Genomic DNA, 18,344 nt, shown 5'->3' with positions numbered 1-18,344 from the left:
CCTAAAACTTTAATGGTTTCTCTTCCTGCAGCCAGGATGATCCATCGGTACTGCGGGAAGGGTGATAACAGTGTAACACTGTAGCAGGTGAAAACTGGGTGAAGTTTAGAAACCAGGACTCAGTAACGTGCAAGGAGTGGTGTATGTTCACATCTATACAGCCCACCTCTGCTGGGAGGAGGGAGTAGCCCCAAGGAATGAAACAAACACTGTTCACCTTCACAGCTTTTATTTATACAAAAACAAGCTTGTCCTTTCTCGCTCTCTGTCCCGCTGATGCAGAGCAGTGTGGTCAGGATCACTCCCAATCAGCAAAATTATCTGGTAGGGGACGAGCCGCAGCAAACGGCCAATGCCCACAGTCAGTCAGTGTAAGGGGTGGCTGTTCCAACGCCTCGTTCCTCAGCAGCTCCTCCTGTTCGGGAGGTGAGTGAAAACTGACTTGGAACCTGAATAGCACCCTCCCAACACCACAGCAGGGTCCAACAGCCAGGGTTTGTTGGGGGGGGGGGGGTTTGCAAGTTCACAATTTAAACGGTTTCTGCAGCCAAGGTAGTGGACTGGAGAGGGTGCCTGTGGGCCCTTGAGATTCATGCCAACTCTCTGCCCCGTGTGAAGAGTGGACCCTGACAGCAGCAGCTCCCCTGCTGAAGTGAAGCTGTCAGGGGGCTCACCTGGAGAGACGGGCAGGCAGAGGCTTTCCTCCCCGGGACAGAATCCTGAACACAGGAAGCCGGAAGAAGTGGGAGATGAGACGGCGAAAGATCTTCCCCGGAACGGGGCAGCTACTGTCACAGCTGGAGCCGGATCTTCATGCAAAAAAAATCTGCACTCCGCCCGACATCGAGCAGGCCTCCTGAGTGCATCCACTCACGCCTCCTCCTCCTCCTCGCTCTCCTCCTCCTCCTCGCTCTCCCAGTACTCGTAGTTTCTGCGGTTCGTGTTCACAAACAGGTCCCCGTCATCCTCCGAATCTTCCCCTGACTTGCTCTCCGTCTCCTCCTCCGATCCCCGACTGCTGAGGTCTCCCTTGGTGTTACTGGGAGGGGAGAGAGAAGGGAGCAGAGATCAGTGCTGACACCTACCCAAAGACGGCTCCAAAACCACCCTCCCGGAGAGGGAATGGTTGTGTAAGGAACCACCCTCCCGGTTGTGTAAGGAACAGGAGGACAAACTCTGCAGGGGCTCTCAGTGCCAGGGCAGCGAGTCTCCGACGTACATAGAACAGTACAGCACAATGCAGGCCCTTCAGCCCACCATGTTGTGCCAACCTTTAAACCTCACCTAAGACTATCTAACCCCTTCCTCCCACATATCCCCCTATTTTAAATTCCTCCATAAGCTTATCTAGCAATCACTTGAATTTGACCAATGTACCTGCCTCCACCACCACCCCAGGCAGCGCATTCCATGCCCCAACCACTCTCTGGGTGAAGAACCTTCCTCTGATATCTCCCTTGAACTTCCCACCCATTACTTTAAAGCCATGCCCTCTTGTATTGAGCATTGGTGCCCTGGGAAAGAGGTGCTGGCTGTCCACTCTATCTATTCCTCGCAATATCTTGTACACTTCTATCATGTCTCCTCTCATCCTCCTCCTCTCCAAAGAGTAAAGCCCTAGCTCCCTTAGTCCCTCCTCATAATGCATCCTCTCTACACCAGGCAGCATCCTGGTAAATCTCCTCTGCACCCTTTCCAACGCCTCCACATCCTTCCTATAATGAGGCGACCAGGTTCTGCAGACAGAATCACGGCTTCTGGAAATGTAAAAGGTCCTGGGCTGGGGATAAGGGAGTGAAGCCTAAGGAAAGGGGTGGGGGCAGCCGTCCCGCGGAGGTGGGGGCAGCCTGGCGAGCTCCTGGGGGCTGGCTTAATGCGGGATCCCTTCACGGAAGGGGACTCCACACCTCTAGACAACGGGGGGGGGGGGGGGGGGGTGAGAAGGTGGGACACTCACCTCTGGAGGCTCTCTGGTTCCGAGAAGCTGGCAGGCCTTGAGGGGAAAAAAATCAAAGCAAAGCAATCAGAGGCAGGGATGGTGCAGACTGAGAGATCCCGGCCCACAGCCCTCCACCCTCTCCACCCACAGCGACTACTACAACTTCTGGGAGGGCGAGTTACCCTCCAACCATCCCCGACACCAACGACCTTCACGGTACCTTTCCCAGGACGGTGGGACAGGGAGAGGTAGAAGAGGAACAAGGGGGATCTCGGCAAAGGGAGAGGGGTTCCCGCCCGTGTCGGCCGAGGCAGAGAGAGCACGGCGGACGGTCCTGGTCCGCGCAGCACGGCGGACGGTCCTGGTCCGCGCAGCACGGCGGACGGTCCTGGTCCGCGCAGCACGGCGAGAGCGCGGAAGGGGTTTCGTATTTGCAGGACCACCCAGCCCAAGCTGGGATTGGGCTTCGGAGGTGGGGAGCTTAAATGAAGTGCCCGACAGGTGGCGGGATGACGAGCGGTCTGTGTTCCTCGTTAGAGGGCGTGATAACTGGGTGGCTGAGACGGTCAGTTGGTAGAGGCATGGCAGAAGGGTCAAGGAAGCTCGTGTGGCCCAGGGAGCGAGGGTGCTGCCTGGCAGGGCGGGGCAAGGGGGGGGGGTGGGCGAAGCTCTGCCCACGTTTGGATGACCTGCATGACCAACCTGATCAGCAGCCTGCCTGGGACCAGCTCCGGCCTCCCCGAGGCTACCAACTGACGGGGCGGTTCGAGGGGCTGACTCTCCCCTCCGCTTCCCATCCCCGCTTGGAGGCAGAGAGACTGGGGCTGACCCCGGCGCCCTCCCACTGTCCCGGCCCCAGTCCCGACCCCTCCCACCGTCCCACCCCCAGCCGCAACCCCTCCCACCATCACGACCCCTCCCACGGCCCCAGTCCCAACCCCTCGCACCGTCCCGGTGGCGACCCTGACCCCTGCTCCAGCAGCAGCCCTGACCTCTCCCCTGAGCCCCCACCCTCCTCGCACTGGCCCAGCACTGGCGCCCATGGCCCATCCCAGCGGCGGGAAGGGGGCTGCCCTACCACAATCCCTGCTGCCTCAGCTCCTTGATGTGTTCCTTGTAGAGGATGGAGGCGATCTCCGCCTTCACCTTCTCCCCCTCCTCGATCGGATCGACGATCAGGAAGTCACCTGAAGGAAAGTTTGAAGCAGGCGGTCAGAGGCCAGAACCCACGCTGAGCCGTCCCACTGGGGCAGGTACCCGAACCCCTCGGGACCTCTCTCCCCCTCTCCCCGATTCGGAAACTGTCAGAACCGAACAGCCCACACTGGGGGAATGGGGTCAATTCAGTCCCTCTGGTGAACGGGGAGGGGGGCTGATTCAGATCAGCCTACCTGGGGTCACGTTTCACCCCACTGGCTGCCCCACACTTACCCCTGTGGAGGCTGCATCAGCACCACAGTGCTCAGTGGTCCCCTCGACAGGGTCAGACAGACAGTGAGGCTCCCTCCACACCGTCCCATCACACACTCCCGGGGTCAGACACAGAGTGAAGCTCCCTCCGCACCGTCCCATCACACACTCCCGGGGTCAGACACAGAGTGAAGCTCCCTCCGCACCGTCCCGTCACACTCCCGGGGATCCTACACAGCGATCCCAAGCACTGAGTACACTTAGACTTGCTGCTGTGACCTCCCTCTCTCCACACCTCCATCGGCCCATGTATTCCCTGCCCCGAAGCAGCCTCGCCACTCCCGCCAGGGATGCCTCCTGCCAGAGCTGGAAACGGGACGTTACCAGCCCTTCACTCACCTCGCTTGATCCAGATGTTCTTCCGGAACTTGGTGGGCATGCTGGCGAGGAACCGCTCTCCCTGCGCCGTCTCCACCTCGTGCAGGTTGTTCCCTGGCGTTCCCACCACCTGCAGGCAACAGCGGAGACGGAGACCAGTGTTAATCAGGCCGGGTGGAGGGAGAGAGGGGTCCCACACACACCAACGTCTGCTCGGGGAGGGTGGGTCCCAGGCAGATGTCAGGGGCAAATCATCGAATGGTTTGGAACTGCAACCACGGTGACTGGACTGCTATAAAGCTCACCCACAAGACATAGGAGCCGGATTAGGCCATTCGGCCCATCGAGTCTGCTCGTCCATTTGATCATGGCTCCATTTTCCCTCTCAACCCCATTCTCGTGCCTTCTCCCCGTAAACTTTGACACCCTGACTAATCAAGAACCTATCAACCTCCGCTTTAAACACACCCAATGACATGGCCTCCACAGCCGTCTGTGGCAACGAATTCCACAGATTCACCGCCCTCTGGCTGAAGAAATCTCAGTTCGAAAGGGACATCCCTTCATTCTGAGGCTTGTGCCCACGGATCCTGGACTCTCCCACTGATGGAAACGTCCTCTCCACGTCCACTCTATCCAGGCCTTTCAGTATCCGGTCGGTTTCAATGAGATCCCCTCTCAGCCTTCTAAATTCCAACGAGTACAGACCCAGGGGCATCAAATGCTCCTCATACGTTAACCCTTCATTCCCGGGATCATTCTCATAAACCTCCTCTGGACCATCTCCAGGGCCAGCACATCCTTCCTCAGATACGGGGCTCAAAACTGCTCACAATGCTCCAAATGTGGTCTGACCAACACCTTATAAAACCTCAGCATTACACCCGTTTGACTAATACCCTTGAGGGCGAAGAATCAGCCACTGTTCCTCGCCTGCCCTCTGTTCGAGGTCTGGAGTCACACCGTATGGTTCATTCTGAACTGCTCCTGAAAAGGGCCGTCATACAGCAGGAAACAGACCCTTCTGTCCATTGAGTCCATGCCGACCATTGATACTGGATGCCCCCCGCCCCCAGATTCTACCCCTCACCCACACACCAGGGAACAATAAACCCACCGACCCCGCAAGGCGTTGGGATGTGGGGTGAAACCCACGCGGTCACAGGGAGAAGGTGCAAACTCCACACACGGACAGCGCTGGAGGTCGGGATCGAACCCGGGTCTCTGGATATAAAATTCCCCATCAGGGTGAGCACAAAGATGAATCCATTCCCCCCCACCCACCCCCACAGAAAGAGGTTGAACCAAGCTGGCGAATATATTGAAGGCAATGCAGTCTGGATTACACCCCCGCTGGGTTGGTTTACCCTTGGATCCTGTTCAGAGCAGCTGGCGGGGGTAGTTGCTGACATTTCTAACCTCTCCCTGCTTCTATCTGAGGTTCCCAGCTGTTTTAAGAAGACCACTATCATCCGGGTTCCTAAGAAAAACAAGGTCACGTGCCCCAATGACTCCGGCCCGGTGGCTCTGACATCCACCATCATGAAGTGTTTTGAGAGGCTGGTCATGGCACACATCTACTCCAGCCTCCTAGACAACCTCGACCCACTGCAATTTGCCTACCGCCGTAACAGGTCTACAGCGGACGCCATCTCCCTGGCCCTACAGTCAGCTCTGGAGCACCTGGACAGTAAAGACACCTCCGTTAGACTATTGTTTATTGACCACAGCTCTGCCTTCAATACTATAATTCCAAGCAAACTCATCACCAAACTCCGAGATCTGGGATTCAACACCTCCCTCTGCAACTGGATCCTTGACTTTCTGACCAACAGACCACAATCAGTGAGGATAGGCAGCTACACCTCTCAACACTGGTGCCCCACAAGGCTGCGTCCTCAGCCCTCGACTCTACTCCCTGTACACTCATGACTGCATGGCCAGATTCTGCTCTAACTCCATCTACAAGTTTGCAGACGATACCACCACAGTGGGCCGTATCTCAAATACTGATGAGTCAGAGTACAGGAAGGAGACAGAGAGCTTAGTGACATGGTGTCATGACAACAACCTTGCCCTCAATGTCAGCAGAACAAAAGAGCTGGTCATTGACTTCAGGAAAGGGAGTGCTGCACATACTCATGGTGCTGAGGTCGACAGAGTTGAGAGCTTCAAGTTCCTAGCAATGACCATCACCAATAGCCTGTCCTGGGCCAACCACGTAGACGCCACGGCCAAGAAAGCTCACCAGTGTCTCTGCTTCCTCAGAAGGCTACAGAAATTTGGCATATCCCCATCGACCCTTACCAATTTTTATTGATGCACCATAGAAAGCATCCTATCTGGACACATCACGGCTCGGTGTGGGAACTGCTCTGCCCAGGACCGCAAGAAGCTGCAGAGAGTTCTGGACACAGCCCAGCACTTCACGGAAACCAGCCTCCCCTCCATGGACTCTGTCTATACCTCTCGCTGCCTCGGTAAAGCAGCCGGCATAACCAAAGACCCCACCCACCCCGGACATTCTCTCTCCTCCCCTCTCCCATCAGGCAGAAGCCTGAAAGCACGTGCCACCAGGCTCAAGGACAGCTTCTCTACCCCCTACGACTAATGAACAGTTCCCTAGTACAATAAAATGGATTGTCCTCACAATCTACCTCGTTATGGCCTTGCACCTTACTGTCTGCCTGCACTGCACTTTCTCTGTAGCTGTGACACTTTACACTGCATTCTGTATTGTTTAACCCTGTACTACCTCAATGCACTGTGTAATGAACTGATCTGTATGAACCCCAAGTTTTTCACTGTACCTTAGTACAAGGGACAATAATAAACCAATTCCAATACCCACTGTACCACTGGGTCACCACCCTTCCCAAAAAAATGAATCTAAAACTCCCCATCAGGGTGCGCACAAAGATGGAGACATCCCACCCTCCCCTCCCCCTCCTCCCCCCAGAGAGAGGCTGAATCATTCGAAGGCACGAGCTGGCAAAGATATTTGCAGCCTGGATGACACCACCGCTGGTCGTCACAGCTTCTGAAGCTCCTCACTGCACAAAGACGCCAAACTCACGAGCAGAAGACAAGCTCATGGTGGAGATAAAACAGGGACGCTTCTGTCTGATCACAATCCAGATAAATCCAGGCTGAACAATGAACCAGATTAGGACCCATGTACTTAATACAAGAAGAACTAATCTGATTAATTGAAGCTAAACTAGTTTCGTTATGAATGAGTGGAACCACGATAGCAATAAGCTGCACTCTGTACCCAAGCTGCCTGCTTGCCTGTCTCATAGAACAGTACAGCATAATACAGGCCCTTCAGCCCACAATGTTGTGCCGACCTTTAAACCTCGCCTAAGACTATCTAACCCCTTCCTCCCACATATCCCCCTATTTTAAATTCCCCCATATGCTTATCTAGCAATCTCTTGAATTTGATCAATGTACCTGCCTCCACCACCGTCCCAGGCAGCGCATTCCACGCCCCAACCACTCTCTGGGTAAAAAACCTCCCTCTGATATCTCCCTTGAATTTTCCACCCATTACTTTAAGGCCATGACTCTTGTATTGAGCATTGGTGCCCTGGGAAAGCGGTGCTGGCTGTCCACTCTATTCCTCTTAATATTTTGTACACCTCTATCATGTCTCCTCTCATCCTCCTCCTCTCCAATGAGTAAAGTCCTAGCTCCCTTAGTCTCTCCTCATAATGCATACTCTCCAAACCAGGCAGCATCCTGGTAAATCTCCTCTGCACCCTTTCCAACGCTTCCACATCCTTCCTATAATGAGATGACCAGAACTGGACACCGTGCTCCAAGTGTGGTTTGACCAAAGCCAAATCTTGTGTACGAGGCACTGTAGACCGAGCTGTGTGTATTGGTGCTCCCAAGGACACATTCACTGAACACTGCAGGTAAAGTACAAGACCACGGTTCGAAACAAATGGAGACCAAGCGCATGGAACATGTACTGAGGGATGTTTTTCCAAGGGTGAGAGAAGAGGTCACTGAGCCGTGCCGAGACCTGACGCCTCCTTACCCGCACGATCTGCTGCTTCTCGGAGGGCGGCGGGTAATCGCCCAGGACCTCCTTCACCACGTGCTTCCTTTTTGTGGCCTGGGACATCTTGGGCACTGGCTGAGCTCAGCTCAGAGTCTGGGAGAGCCTGTAGCTGGAGAACACCACAAAGTGAGCAGGGACGGTGGCAAGGTGACACTAGGACCCAGCAGCCTCACCCTGCAGGTGGTTTGCCCGTCCCTCCCTCCGCCTCTCTCTCTCTCGCTCACATTGTCTCACCCACGCCTGTTTCTCTCTCTCTCTCCTCCCTTCCAACCATCTCCCTCTACCTCCCTCGTAAGGTTCTAGCTTTGGGTCTCCATTCCAGACACTAGATCAGTAAAAGTCAAATAGGTCTGGGGGAGGGGGTGGGAAGCTGAGAGTGGAAAGGAGGGGCACACACAGTAACTGGGAAGGAATACAAGGAATGTTGATGGACTGGGATCCAAGGCCAAAGTTTCCTGAAAGTCGCAACACAAGTAAATCACCCAGTAAAGAAGGGACATGGTGTGCCTGCCTTCATAGGTCTGGGCATGGAATACCGGGACTGGGAAGCTATGCGGCAAGTTTACAGAACACCGGTTAGGCTGCATTTGGAACGTTGTGTGCAGTTCTGCTCGCCACACTATGGGAAGGATGTGATTGCGCTGGAGAGGGTGCAGAGGGGATTTACTGGCACCTTGCCTGGTTATGGGGAGAGATTTGACAGGCTGGAGTTGTTTTCGCTGGACCAAAGGAGACTGAGCGGTGACGAAACAGAAATATATAAGATAATGAGAGGCATAGAAAGGGTAGGAGGTCAGAAGCTTTTTCCCATAGTGGGGGTATCAAAAGCAAGAGGTTTGTGAGAGGGAGGAGTTTGAAAGGGGATCTGAGGGGCAAGTTTGTTTTTAAACAGAGTGTTTGATATCTGGAACTGCCAGTGGAGCTGGTCAAATCAAATACAATCACTAAATTAAAGAGACAGACACAAATAGGCCTGGTGTAAGGAAAGAGTTAAATTAGCCAAAAGTCATTTCTGATTCCTCCTTGGTACGTGCAGTGGTGTGTTACACAACATGGTGTCAGCTCGAACTGTGGGAATGTTTTGAGAACTTACGGGAGTACAGATGCACGAGATTAGATACCGGTGAAGAATGTTTTCTTCTGTACAGACCTGTTGTCTCTGTTTCTAAATTAGGTGTTTAGGTCAAAGGTCGTGACTGATAGGAAGGTACAGGCTGGTACCACTAAGGAATGGAAAGGTACTGGGGTAAACGTAGAACAGTCCAGCACAGGAACAGGCCCATGACGTTGTGCCGAACTCATTAAGCTAATGGCACCTAATCCCTTCTGTAAAAGTTATGTTAAAGTTTTTGTGGGGTACAAAAGGGGCACCTTCTTTGTGCAAATCGGGACCTTCTGTTAGGCTGGGTCATGACCAGTGCTGAGACACATACAGAAGGCTGCATGAAAGGCCGTCAGACACCTGAGGTTCCCTCTGGCATTATATAGGTCAGTTCATGGATTGGTTGATCAGTATTACTTTGCTTCCTTCTGCATTTTAAGCATTCTTCTTTCTGTCTGTATTTTATTCTCCATATAAATCTAATAAAGTAGTTTCTATAACCTTTAACACATGTACAGTGCCTCCTTTGTTTGCAAAGACCTCTTGCTGCTGAATCAGGAAAGAACAAGGGACAAATTTTAAAATATTTTCATTACACAAGGCATGGACAAATACAGTCCTAATGTGGGCCAATGGGATTAGTGTACGTGGATAAAAAGAGGTCAGCATGGACACGATGGGCCAAAGGGCCCATTTCTCTGGTGTACTGCTCTACGACTGAGGGAGCACCAACCACACCACCAGAGGTACAGAGGTATTTGATGTACAGATGACCCGGGGATAAAATATATCCCAATAAAACAGTTTGTGGGAGCTTACTGTGCACAAGCTCATTGGTCAGCTCCTTTCACTACCGTGGCTGAGCCTCTTCCTCGTCTACCTCGAGGCTCTTCCCCCAGGAAATGAATTACCCATGTTACACTACTGGCTGTAAGGGGCCTCGAAAGCTGCCGTGGAAATTCTTGAGTTCTTCTACTTCCTTAAAAAACAGCTTGGGCTTATTTGATGACACCACAGGCTCCCCAAATGACAAAGAGAAATTAAGTTTTGGGATTATGCAGGTCTGACAACTTTACAGACAACAAGAATTTGAAAAGGAAGGTAGTGAACAGCATGGTCAAATTTGCACATGGAAGGGTCTCATAAAAAGCAAGCAAGACACTCGCAGCAGGGAGGACTCATCAAAATAATGATGTCCAGTGACTTGGATCAATATCTCATGGCACCACTGACAGTGTGGCACTCCCTCAGAACGCACTTGAATGTCACGCTGGACTTTTACTTTCATAGCTGGAGAGGGAGCGGAACTCGAAACCAAGCATCTCAAAGGGAGGGAGCACGGCAGGCAGCCCACAGGGGCTGGTTTTCAGCATTTTCTTAGAGAAAGATGCAGCCAGTGGATCCACTCCCAAGCAGCACCAGAGACCCGGGTTCGATCCCGACCTCGGGCGCTGTGTGTGTGTGTGTGTGTGTGTGTGTGTGTGTGTGTGTGTGTGTGTGTGTGTGTGTGTGTGTGTGTGTGTGTGTGTGTGTGTGTGTGTGTGTGTGTGTGTGCGTGCGTGTGCGTTCCCTGTGACCCCGTGGGTTCCCCGGGCGCTCCGGTTTCCTCCCACATCCCAAAGACGTGTGGGGTCGGTGGGTTAACTGGCTCCTAGTGTGTGGGTGAGGGGTAGAATCTGAGTGAGTCGATGGGAATGTGGGGAGAATGAAAATGGGGGATTAATGTAGGTTTTAGAGCACGCGTTATGAGAGACTGAGGGAGCTGGGGCTTTACTCTTATGGCTTGCGGAACTGAACTTTAAGAACCATTCCGGAACTGGGAGTTTTGGACTTTGTCACACACACACACGAAGAGTTTAGTTTTGGGGTTAACGTGTGTGTGTGTATGTGTGTGTGGGGCGTGCTTACGTCAATAGAATATAAAGGACATAATGACGTTGTTGAAGAAGTTAGAAGAAGAAGGAGAGAGAGAGAGAAGGGAGAGAGACACCAGCCTGCTTGTTTTCTCTATCGATGGATGAGAAACAATAACTGTGTTTACCACTGAAATCCATGTATGGAAGTTGGAAGTAATCCGGTGGAGTTCACTTTGTTGCTGACCTGTAGAAGGAAACAAGTATACATGATAGAGGTGTACAAAATATTAAGAGGAATAGATAGAGTGGACAGCCAGCACCTCTTTCCCAGAGCACCAATGCTCAATACAAGAGGGCATGGCTTTAAAGTAATGGGTGGGAAGTTCAAGGGAGATATCAGAGGGAGGTTTTTTTTTTACCCAGAGAGTGGTTGGGGCATGGAATGCGCTGCCTGGGGCGGTGGTGGAGGCAGGTACATTGGTCAAATTCAAGAGATTGTTAGATAAGCATATGGAGGAATTTAAAACAGGGGGATATGTGGGAGGAAGGGGTTAGATAGTCATAGGCGAGGTTTAAAGGTCGGCACAACATTGTGGGCCGAAGGGCCTGTATTGTGCTATGATTGTATGTTCTATGTTTAGTGTAACAGACCGAGTGGGCTGAAGGACCTGTTTCCGTGCTGGATTCTCTCTATGATAGTTGGGGAGGGAACTCTTGAATTACAGCACATTGTGCTGGGAGAGCAGTGGATAATCGGGGGAGGGAAGGAGGATCAGGCGGCTGGAATTGGAGGAGCAGAAAGGGCGAGAGAGAGAGAGAGAGAGATGGTGAAAGATCTCAGAGGGACCTGCAGGCAGGGACGAGGAGAAAACAGAAGATGCAGGAAGCACTCAGCGGGTCGGGCAGCGTCGGGGTGGGACGGGACAGGGGGTTGGGGGGGGGGGGGACAGTGGGCGAGGGGGAAGTGGGGACGGGGAGGGGGTGGGTAGGGGGTGGGTAGGGGGGAGGGGGACAGGGAGGGGGTGGGTAGGGGGGATGGGGAGTGACGGAGAGGGGGGGTGGGGGAGGGAGGGAGGGAGGGAGGGAGGGGGGACGGGGGGGGAGGGAGGGAGGGAGGGAGGGAGGGAGGGGGGACGGGGGGGAGGGAGGGACGGGGAGGGGGAGATGGGGGGAGACAGGAGCCGAGTGAACGGTCCAGGTCTGAGATCCTGCGGGGGAAACGTGTGGCAGCACCGGGCGGGGGGGGGAAGGGGAACAGGGTGGGGGTTGGGGGGCTGGTGTAGGGGGGGTGGGGGATGGGGAGGGTGGGGGAGGGGGGGCTGGTGTAGGGAGGGTGGGGGATGGGGAGGGTGGGGGATGGGGAGGGGGGCTGGTGGGGGGGCTGGTGTAGGGGGGGTGGGGGATGGGGGGGAGGGGGGGCTGGTGTAGGGGGGGTGGGGGATGGGGAGGGTGGGGGAGGGGGGACTGGTGTAGGGAGGGTGGGGGATGGGGAGGGTGGGGGGATGGGGAGGGGGGGGCTGGTGGGGGGGCTGGTGTAGGGGATGGGGGGTGGGGAGGGGGGGCTGGTGTAGGGGGGGTAGGGGATGGGGGGGGAGGGGGGGCTGGTGTAGGGGGGGTGGGGGATGGGGAGGGTGGGGGAGGGGGGGCTGGTGTAGGGAGGGTGGGGGGAGGGTGGGGGATGGGGAGGGGGGGCTGGTGTAGGGGGGGTGGGGGATGGGGGGAGGGGGGGCTGGTGTAGGGGGGTGGGGGATGGGGAGGGTGGGGGAGGGGGGCTGGTGGGGGGGGAACCCAAGGCCGCCGATGGCTCCTCCTTTAGGCCGGGGGACGCCGGGCTGGGATAGTCGGGCCGAAGGGTCTGGGGGAGCAGCGAATGAACCGGGGGGGCCCCGAGATCCCCCCCCCGTCCCCCCCGGATCCCCCCCCCCGGCACCGACCCCCGGACCCTCCCGCCTCACCTGTCCCGCTCCGCCATGATCCTTCCCCAACACTTCCGGTCCGTCCTCTCTTCCCTTCCCTCCCGCTTCCGGCCCGGTCACTCAACCCTTGTGGGCGGGAGGAGGGACGTCCCGGGGTAATCACCGGGGACGGTGCTGGAGGAGGGCACGGGGGTGGGGGTGGGGCGGGGAGGCGGGGAGGCCGGCGGTGGGGGGGGGGGGCGGTTTCCCCGCCCGGAACAACGGGACAGCCGGGGGCGGGTATAAAGCGGCGGACCGGCCGCGGAGCGTGACCCAGAAGCAGTCGTTTGGCGGGATCGGTGGTGGGTGAGGAGGGAGCGGGAGGGAGCGCCCGGGGGTGGGGGAGCGGTGAGGAGGGAGCGCCCGGGGGTGGGGGAGCGGTGAGGAGGGAGCGCCCGGGGGTGGGGGAGCGGTGAGGAGGGAGCGCCCGGGGGGTAGGGAGCGGGAGGGAGGGAGCGCCCGGGGGGTAGGGAGCGCCCGGGGTGTAGGGAGCGGGAGGGAGGGAGCGCCCGGGGGGTAGGGAGCGCCCGGGGGGTAGGGAGCGGGAGGGAGGGAGCGCCCGGGGGGAGGAGCGGGAGGGAGGGAGGGAGCGCCCGGGGGGGAGGAGCGGGAGGGAGGGAGCGCCCGGAGGGGAGGAGTGGGAGGGAGGGAGCGCCCGGGGTGAGGGAGGAGAGAGAGATCAGAAGGGAAAGGGGAGTCAAAAATAAAGGGGTGGGAGGAGGTGCGGTGGGAGCCCTGGGCTGGAAAGTTTTTTTACCTCCCCCCCCCCCCCACCCTCCCTTCCCCCCGTCCCCTTTCCTCCTCAGATGTTAGGCTCACAGACTCTGGTTTCCTGCTTCCCCTCTCTCCCATTCTGCTTTCTCCCAGCCCCTGTGGGAATACCCTGGTATGCGGTGAGTTTGGGCAGATTCCAGCCGCCACTTCCACAGTCCCTGCATCCACTTCCTTTACACCCCAGGGCTGCAGGCTTTTGAGTCCAGAGATCTTCCCCTCATTTGCCAAGTGCTTCCTTTAATCTAGTGATTTGTGTTCCATCCTCGCTAAAGCCTCTCCCATTCCCAACATTTCCCCAGTCTCATCCTCCAGTGTTTACTTTGGTCGCCCTTTTTGATAGGAGGCTCTTGCTGTCTGCTGTTGTATTATTGCTGGTTTTACTTTCATACTTTCTTCCCTGAGGCTCCCCACGCTGTTTGCATTTCTGAAAGCTTTTTGATTTCAATTTGATGTCTTTGCTGAGTTATCCCTGGGTGCTGAACCCACTGTGGTGTAGCCTTTCTTTCCCCACAGTGTTTCAGACAATGCCCAGTTCCTGCTGCTTCAGGCAAGGTGCCTGGGGTCAGGGTGGGGCTTGGATGCCATTCAAACCTGTCCTACCTCTGCTGAAGGCACCTCCCTGCCATCAGTCTGACTGAAGTATAGGGAGGGAGAAACTTTTTCCTCTGCTGGAGGTGTCTAAGACTGGAGGGCAGAAGTTTAAAATGAGGAGTAAGAGATTTGGAAGGGATCGGAGGAAGAATTTCTCTTCCCCTTGCTGAAGATCAGAGAGTTTGGATTATGAGGAGAGACTAAGGGAGCTAGGGCTTTACTCTTTGGAGAGGAGGAGGATGAGAGGAGACATGATAGAGGTGTACAAAATATTAAGAGGAATAGATAGAGTGAACAGCCAGTGCCTCTCTCCCAGGGCACCAATGCTCACTACAAGAGGGCATGGATTTAAAGTAATGGGTGGGAAGTTCAAGGGAGATATCAGAGGGAGGTTTTTTACCCAGAGAGTGGTTGGGGCGTGGAATGCGCTGCCTGGGGTGGTGGTGGAGGCAGGTACATTGGTCAAATTCAAGAGATTGTTAGATAAGCATATGGAGGAATTTAAAATAGGGGGATATGTGGGAGGAAGGGGTTAGATAGTCTTAGGCGAGGTTTAAAGGTTGGCACAACATTGTGGGCCGAAGGGCCTGTATTGTGCTGTACCGTTCTATGATAAGATTAGTATAGCTGGGTCGGTGTGGACACAATGGACTGAGGGCCCTTTTCTGTACGGTGTGACTCTAGTTTCTCTTGTTACCGAGCAGACGCGCCCGTGGACAGGATGTCGACGTCGCAGAAGCACCGCAACTTCGTGGCTGAGCCCATGGGCGAGAAGTCGGTCAAGTGCCTGGCGGGGATCGGCGAGACCCTTGGCCAGAGACTGGAGGAACAGGGCTTTGACAAGGTAAACCCGAGCACAGTCGTCAGGGCTCTCCTATCTCTCCCCCCAGCCCACGCCCCCCCCCCCCCCCGTGCCGCAGAAACTCTGCGCGCTGTTCCTCTCTCACCCCCTCCCCTCCTCCCTCCCTCCCCTCCCTCCCTTGAGTTTACCCCCTCCATTCCTCCTGTGCCATTCGTGCTACTTGGAGTGAGCCACATGGAGATCAGAGCTTCACTCGGCAGAAGCAAATGGTGCACTGTCCTGGGTAGAATCGCCTTGAAATCAAAAGTATGTTGATTGGGTATTGGTTCATTGTTGCCACATCCAGTTAAAAGCTTTTGTTTTGCGTGCTGTCCGGACAGATCCTTCTGTACATGGGTACAGAATGCAGAATAATGTGTTACAGTTACAGAGAAAGTGCAGTGCAGGCAGACAAACGAAGTGCAAGGGCCACAGATGAGAAGATCAACAGCTAATCTCTTTAGTGAGAGGTCCGTTCAAAGAGTCTGATAACAGCGGGAAAGATGCTCTCAGCAGCTGCAATTACATAGTTTACGTCAACAGTTTTTGAGTGTAGGCAAGTGGCTCATTTACGCACATCTCCATTGATGAGAAGGCCCCTGAAGATTCAAACACCTTTGGGAATCCAGGTGCCCAAAATGACCTCCTTTCACCACAGCTCTCTCTGTGCTGAGGGTGTGGATTCATCCTTTGCCTAAACTGAACACTGGTACTTGAATGTATTAATGGCTGCTAGATCTTGGCGTAGGTAAGGTGGACGGTGACGGTTTTTATCCCAGGGTAGGGGAGTCTGAAACTTAAGGGGCATAGATTTAGGGTGAGAGCGGAAAGATTTAAAAGGGACCTGAGGGTAACTTTTTCATGCGGAGGGTGGTGAGTAGATGGAACGAATTGCCAGAGGAAGTGGGTGAGGCAGGGACAACTATCATTTAAGAAGCACTTGGAGGGATATGGACCAAACACAGGAAATTGGGACTAGCTGGGTGGGCACTGTGGTCCGAGTGGACAGGTTGGGCCGAAGGGCCTGTATCTGTGCGGTATTGTTCTATGACTCTATCTTAAACTCCCACGGGTGACAGTCCCGAGTTGGATTGGCCTTGCCAACAAACACAACACTCAACTATCCGACTCGTGCCGTCCAAATCGGTGCAAAGGTGGTCTGTTGATTTGTAGCAGGGATTTTGGCATTGTGCGCTGCCTCACTTACAGGAGCTGTGTGATGATCTCTCCCCCTCCGCCTCCCCAGGCATACGTGGTGCTGGGCCAGTTCCTGGTCCTGAAGAAAGACGAAGAGCTCTTCAAAGAGTGGCTCAAAGAGACGTGCCAGGCGAACGCCAAGCAAAGCAACGACTGCCACACCTGTCTGAGGGAGTGGTGCGATGCCTTCCTGTAACCTCCCCCTGACCACCAGCAGCAGCAGCTTCCCCACCCGGCTCCTTCCCTACTTTTAGAAGTGAAACGGAACCACGCAGCTTTCTCCGGAGTTCCAGTGGTTCAATTCTTGCTCTTGTGCTCCCCTTACTACTGAAACCACTCAGCTACCGAGAGAGAAGGCCTGTGAACCGGGAGCACTGGAAGGAATGCTTGTCCCCTTCCCCCTGAGCTGCTTCACGTCACTATCCTGAGCTCGAATGTTGGGTATTAACTTCTTGGCATGTTTTATTTTAAAATCCCCCTTGTTCGTCTACTGCACACCTCTGCCCCCTGAAAATGCCTCACTGTAAACTGTCCCGTGTTTGGTAATCCAATGAGGCTTTCATTTTAATCTTGCCATAAACCAGGGGCCTCTCTCTCTCTCTCGCTCTCTCTCTCTCGCTCTCTCTCTCTCGCTCTGTGTGAAGATCCATGCTGGAGACCACCCTGAGTCTGAGCTTGGACAGCTGTGAAATGCTAACCTCTAATGACTTTATCTGCACCATCGTCCTTCCTGACCCCATTACTTTGTGCTGAGTGTTGAGATTTGGCATCACTGTAGAAATTGTTATTAAATTTTGTATAAATAAAATAAAAGTGTTGACAGCTGAGTCTTTCCTCAATCGGTGCATTTTTCTTTCTCCTATTTGACTGGGTGGTTCCAGTAGGGTAAAGAAGCAACAGCCAATCTCCTGGAGGAGCTCAGTGGGTCGAGCAGCATCTGTGGGGAAAGGAATTGTCAAGGTTTCGGGTCAAAACCCTGCATTAGGACTCGAAGTAGAGCGTAGCAGTTAGGGTAACACTATTACAGCGCCAGCGATCGGGGTTCGATTCCTGCCGCTGTCTGTAAGGAGTTTGTACGTTCTCCTGTGTCTGCGTGGGTTTCCTCCGGGTGCTCCGTACAAAGGTGTACGGGTAGGTTAATTTGGGTTTAAATGGGCGGCGCGGACTCGTTGGGCCGGAAGGGCCTGTTACCCTGCTGTAAATAAAATTTAAAAAAAAAATTCAGTCCAGTGCACGGAGTGACCTGCTGTAGTTTCCACTAACCCTCAGCCAGAGTTCTCGGGCACTGCCAAAGTCGTAAGCTGGTTATTTAAAAGCAAAAACAGAAAATTTTGGAAACACTCAGCAGGTCAGGCAGCATCTGTGGAGGGAGAAACGGTTAACCTTTTCAGGTCTGAGTTCTTTCATCCTTCCCAGCTCTGATGAAGAGTCCTGGACTGAAATGTTAACCGTTTCTCCCTCCACGGCCACTGACTGACCTGCTGAGCATTTCCACTGTGTTCTGTTTGTATTTCAGATTTCTAGCATTTGCAAATTTTTTTTTGTGTTTTAACGTGAATCAGCCGGGGGTTTCCTGGGAGCCGCCGGCTCTGAAGGAACGATTACTGCTGGATTCCCCCTGCCCTGCAACTTGCTTTCCCTAAGGAAGGTGCGTCTGAACGAAGGAGGGAAAATAGTTCTTCCTGATCTCAAAGTTGAATTTATTGTTGTGTGCACGGGTGCAATGAAAAACTTACTTGCAGCAGCATCACAGGCACAGAGCATCAGATAAGCAGCACTCACAAGAAAAACATAAATCACACATAATTTTACAAGAAGGAACACAATGAGAACAAAATGCAACAGCATTTTAGTGCAAAGTGGTCATAGTGTTGCTAAATTATTGTTTTTAAAACATTTGTCATGTCTGTCACCCACCAGGAGAGGGCTCCTTGCAGGTGCCTTAAGCTTGCCTTATAAGGAGGCCATTTGATCCATTTTCTCCATGCTGTTCAGAATAGAATGGCCCCAGATATCCCACAGCGCAGAAACTGGACCTTTGTCAAATGAACCACTAACCTGCACTTGGCCTGGAGCCTTGGCCATTCCAGTACGAGTGGTGAGAGACCTCCTGCCTCCACCAGGTTGTTTGGCCAGTGATAAAGTGATGAAAATCCGGGATAGGTTGGAATTGGAAGACCTGGGAGGGGTGATGATCAGGGAGACGGAAATGCTGGCAAGTTGCTTTAT

General features: G+C 54.3%; 2 protein-coding genes across 4 annotated transcripts; one reads left to right on the top strand and one right to left on the bottom strand.

The window, feature by feature from the left end:
- Positions 1–212: 212 nt before the first annotated feature.
- Positions 213–11,004, bottom strand: eif1ad (eukaryotic translation initiation factor 1A domain containing). The gene is made up of 6 exons (XM_052045198.1): positions 10,943–11,004; positions 7,776–7,908; positions 3,749–3,857; positions 3,018–3,126; positions 1,958–1,993; positions 213–1,039 (listed from the first exon to the last, which is right to left on the bottom strand). The coding sequence occupies exons 2-6, from the start codon at positions 7,860–7,862 to the stop codon at positions 871–873; spliced, it is 510 nt and encodes a 169-aa protein (XP_051901158.1). The 5' UTR covers positions 7,863–7,908; positions 10,943–11,004; the 3' UTR covers positions 213–870.
- A 1,779-nt stretch (positions 11,005–12,783) lies between these two features.
- On the top strand, positions 12,784–16,954 carry LOC127587051 (barrier-to-autointegration factor B). Of its 3 annotated transcripts, none has more exons than XM_052045203.1 (3): positions 12,784–12,828; positions 14,782–14,921; positions 16,165–16,954. In XM_052045203.1, the coding sequence occupies exons 2-3, from the start codon at positions 14,799–14,801 to the stop codon at positions 16,309–16,311; spliced, it is 270 nt and encodes an 89-aa protein (XP_051901163.1). In that variant the 5' UTR covers positions 12,784–12,828; positions 14,782–14,798; the 3' UTR covers positions 16,312–16,954. The 3 variants fall into 3 exon arrangements, with proteins under 3 accessions (XP_051901163.1, XP_051901161.1, XP_051901162.1); XM_052045201.1 differs by lacking the exon at positions 12,784–12,828 and adding an exon at positions 12,869–13,014; XM_052045202.1 differs by lacking the exon at positions 12,784–12,828 and adding an exon at positions 12,891–13,018.
- Positions 16,955–18,344: the final 1,390 nt, after the last annotated feature.

This window comes from Pristis pectinata, chromosome 38 (assembly GCF_009764475.1).
Source record: "Pristis pectinata isolate sPriPec2 chromosome 38, sPriPec2.1.pri, whole genome shotgun sequence".
Taxonomy (NCBI): Eukaryota; Metazoa; Chordata; class Chondrichthyes; order Rhinopristiformes; family Pristidae; genus Pristis; species Pristis pectinata.
This window is presented reverse-complemented; position numbering and strand designations above follow the sequence as displayed.

What these genes read in the sequence shown, in the direction of transcription:
- LOC127587051 (XM_052045203.1), top strand. Translation starts at nt 14,799, where the DNA reads ATGTCGACGTCGCAGAAGCACCGCAACTTCGTGGCTGAGCCCATGGGC. An exon ending in AGGAACAGGGCTTTGACAAG is followed by an intron (nt 14,922 to 16,164) that starts GTAAACCCGAGC and finishes CCGCCTCCCCAG; the next exon opens with GCATACGTGGTGCTGGGCCA.
- eif1ad (XM_052045198.1), bottom strand. Translation starts at nt 7,862, where the DNA reads ATGTCCCAGGCCACAAAAAGGAAGCACGTGGTGAAGGAGGTCCTGGGC. An exon ending in AGAAGCAGCAGATCGTGCGG is followed by an intron (nt 3,858 to 7,775) that starts GTAAGGAGGCGT and finishes TGTTGCCTGCAG; the next exon opens with GTGGTGGGAACGCCAGGGAA. An exon ending in GAACCAGAGAGCCTCCAGAG is followed by an intron (nt 1,040 to 1,957) that starts GTGAGTGTCCCA and finishes CTCCCCTCCCAG; the next exon opens with TAACACCAAGGGAGACCTCA.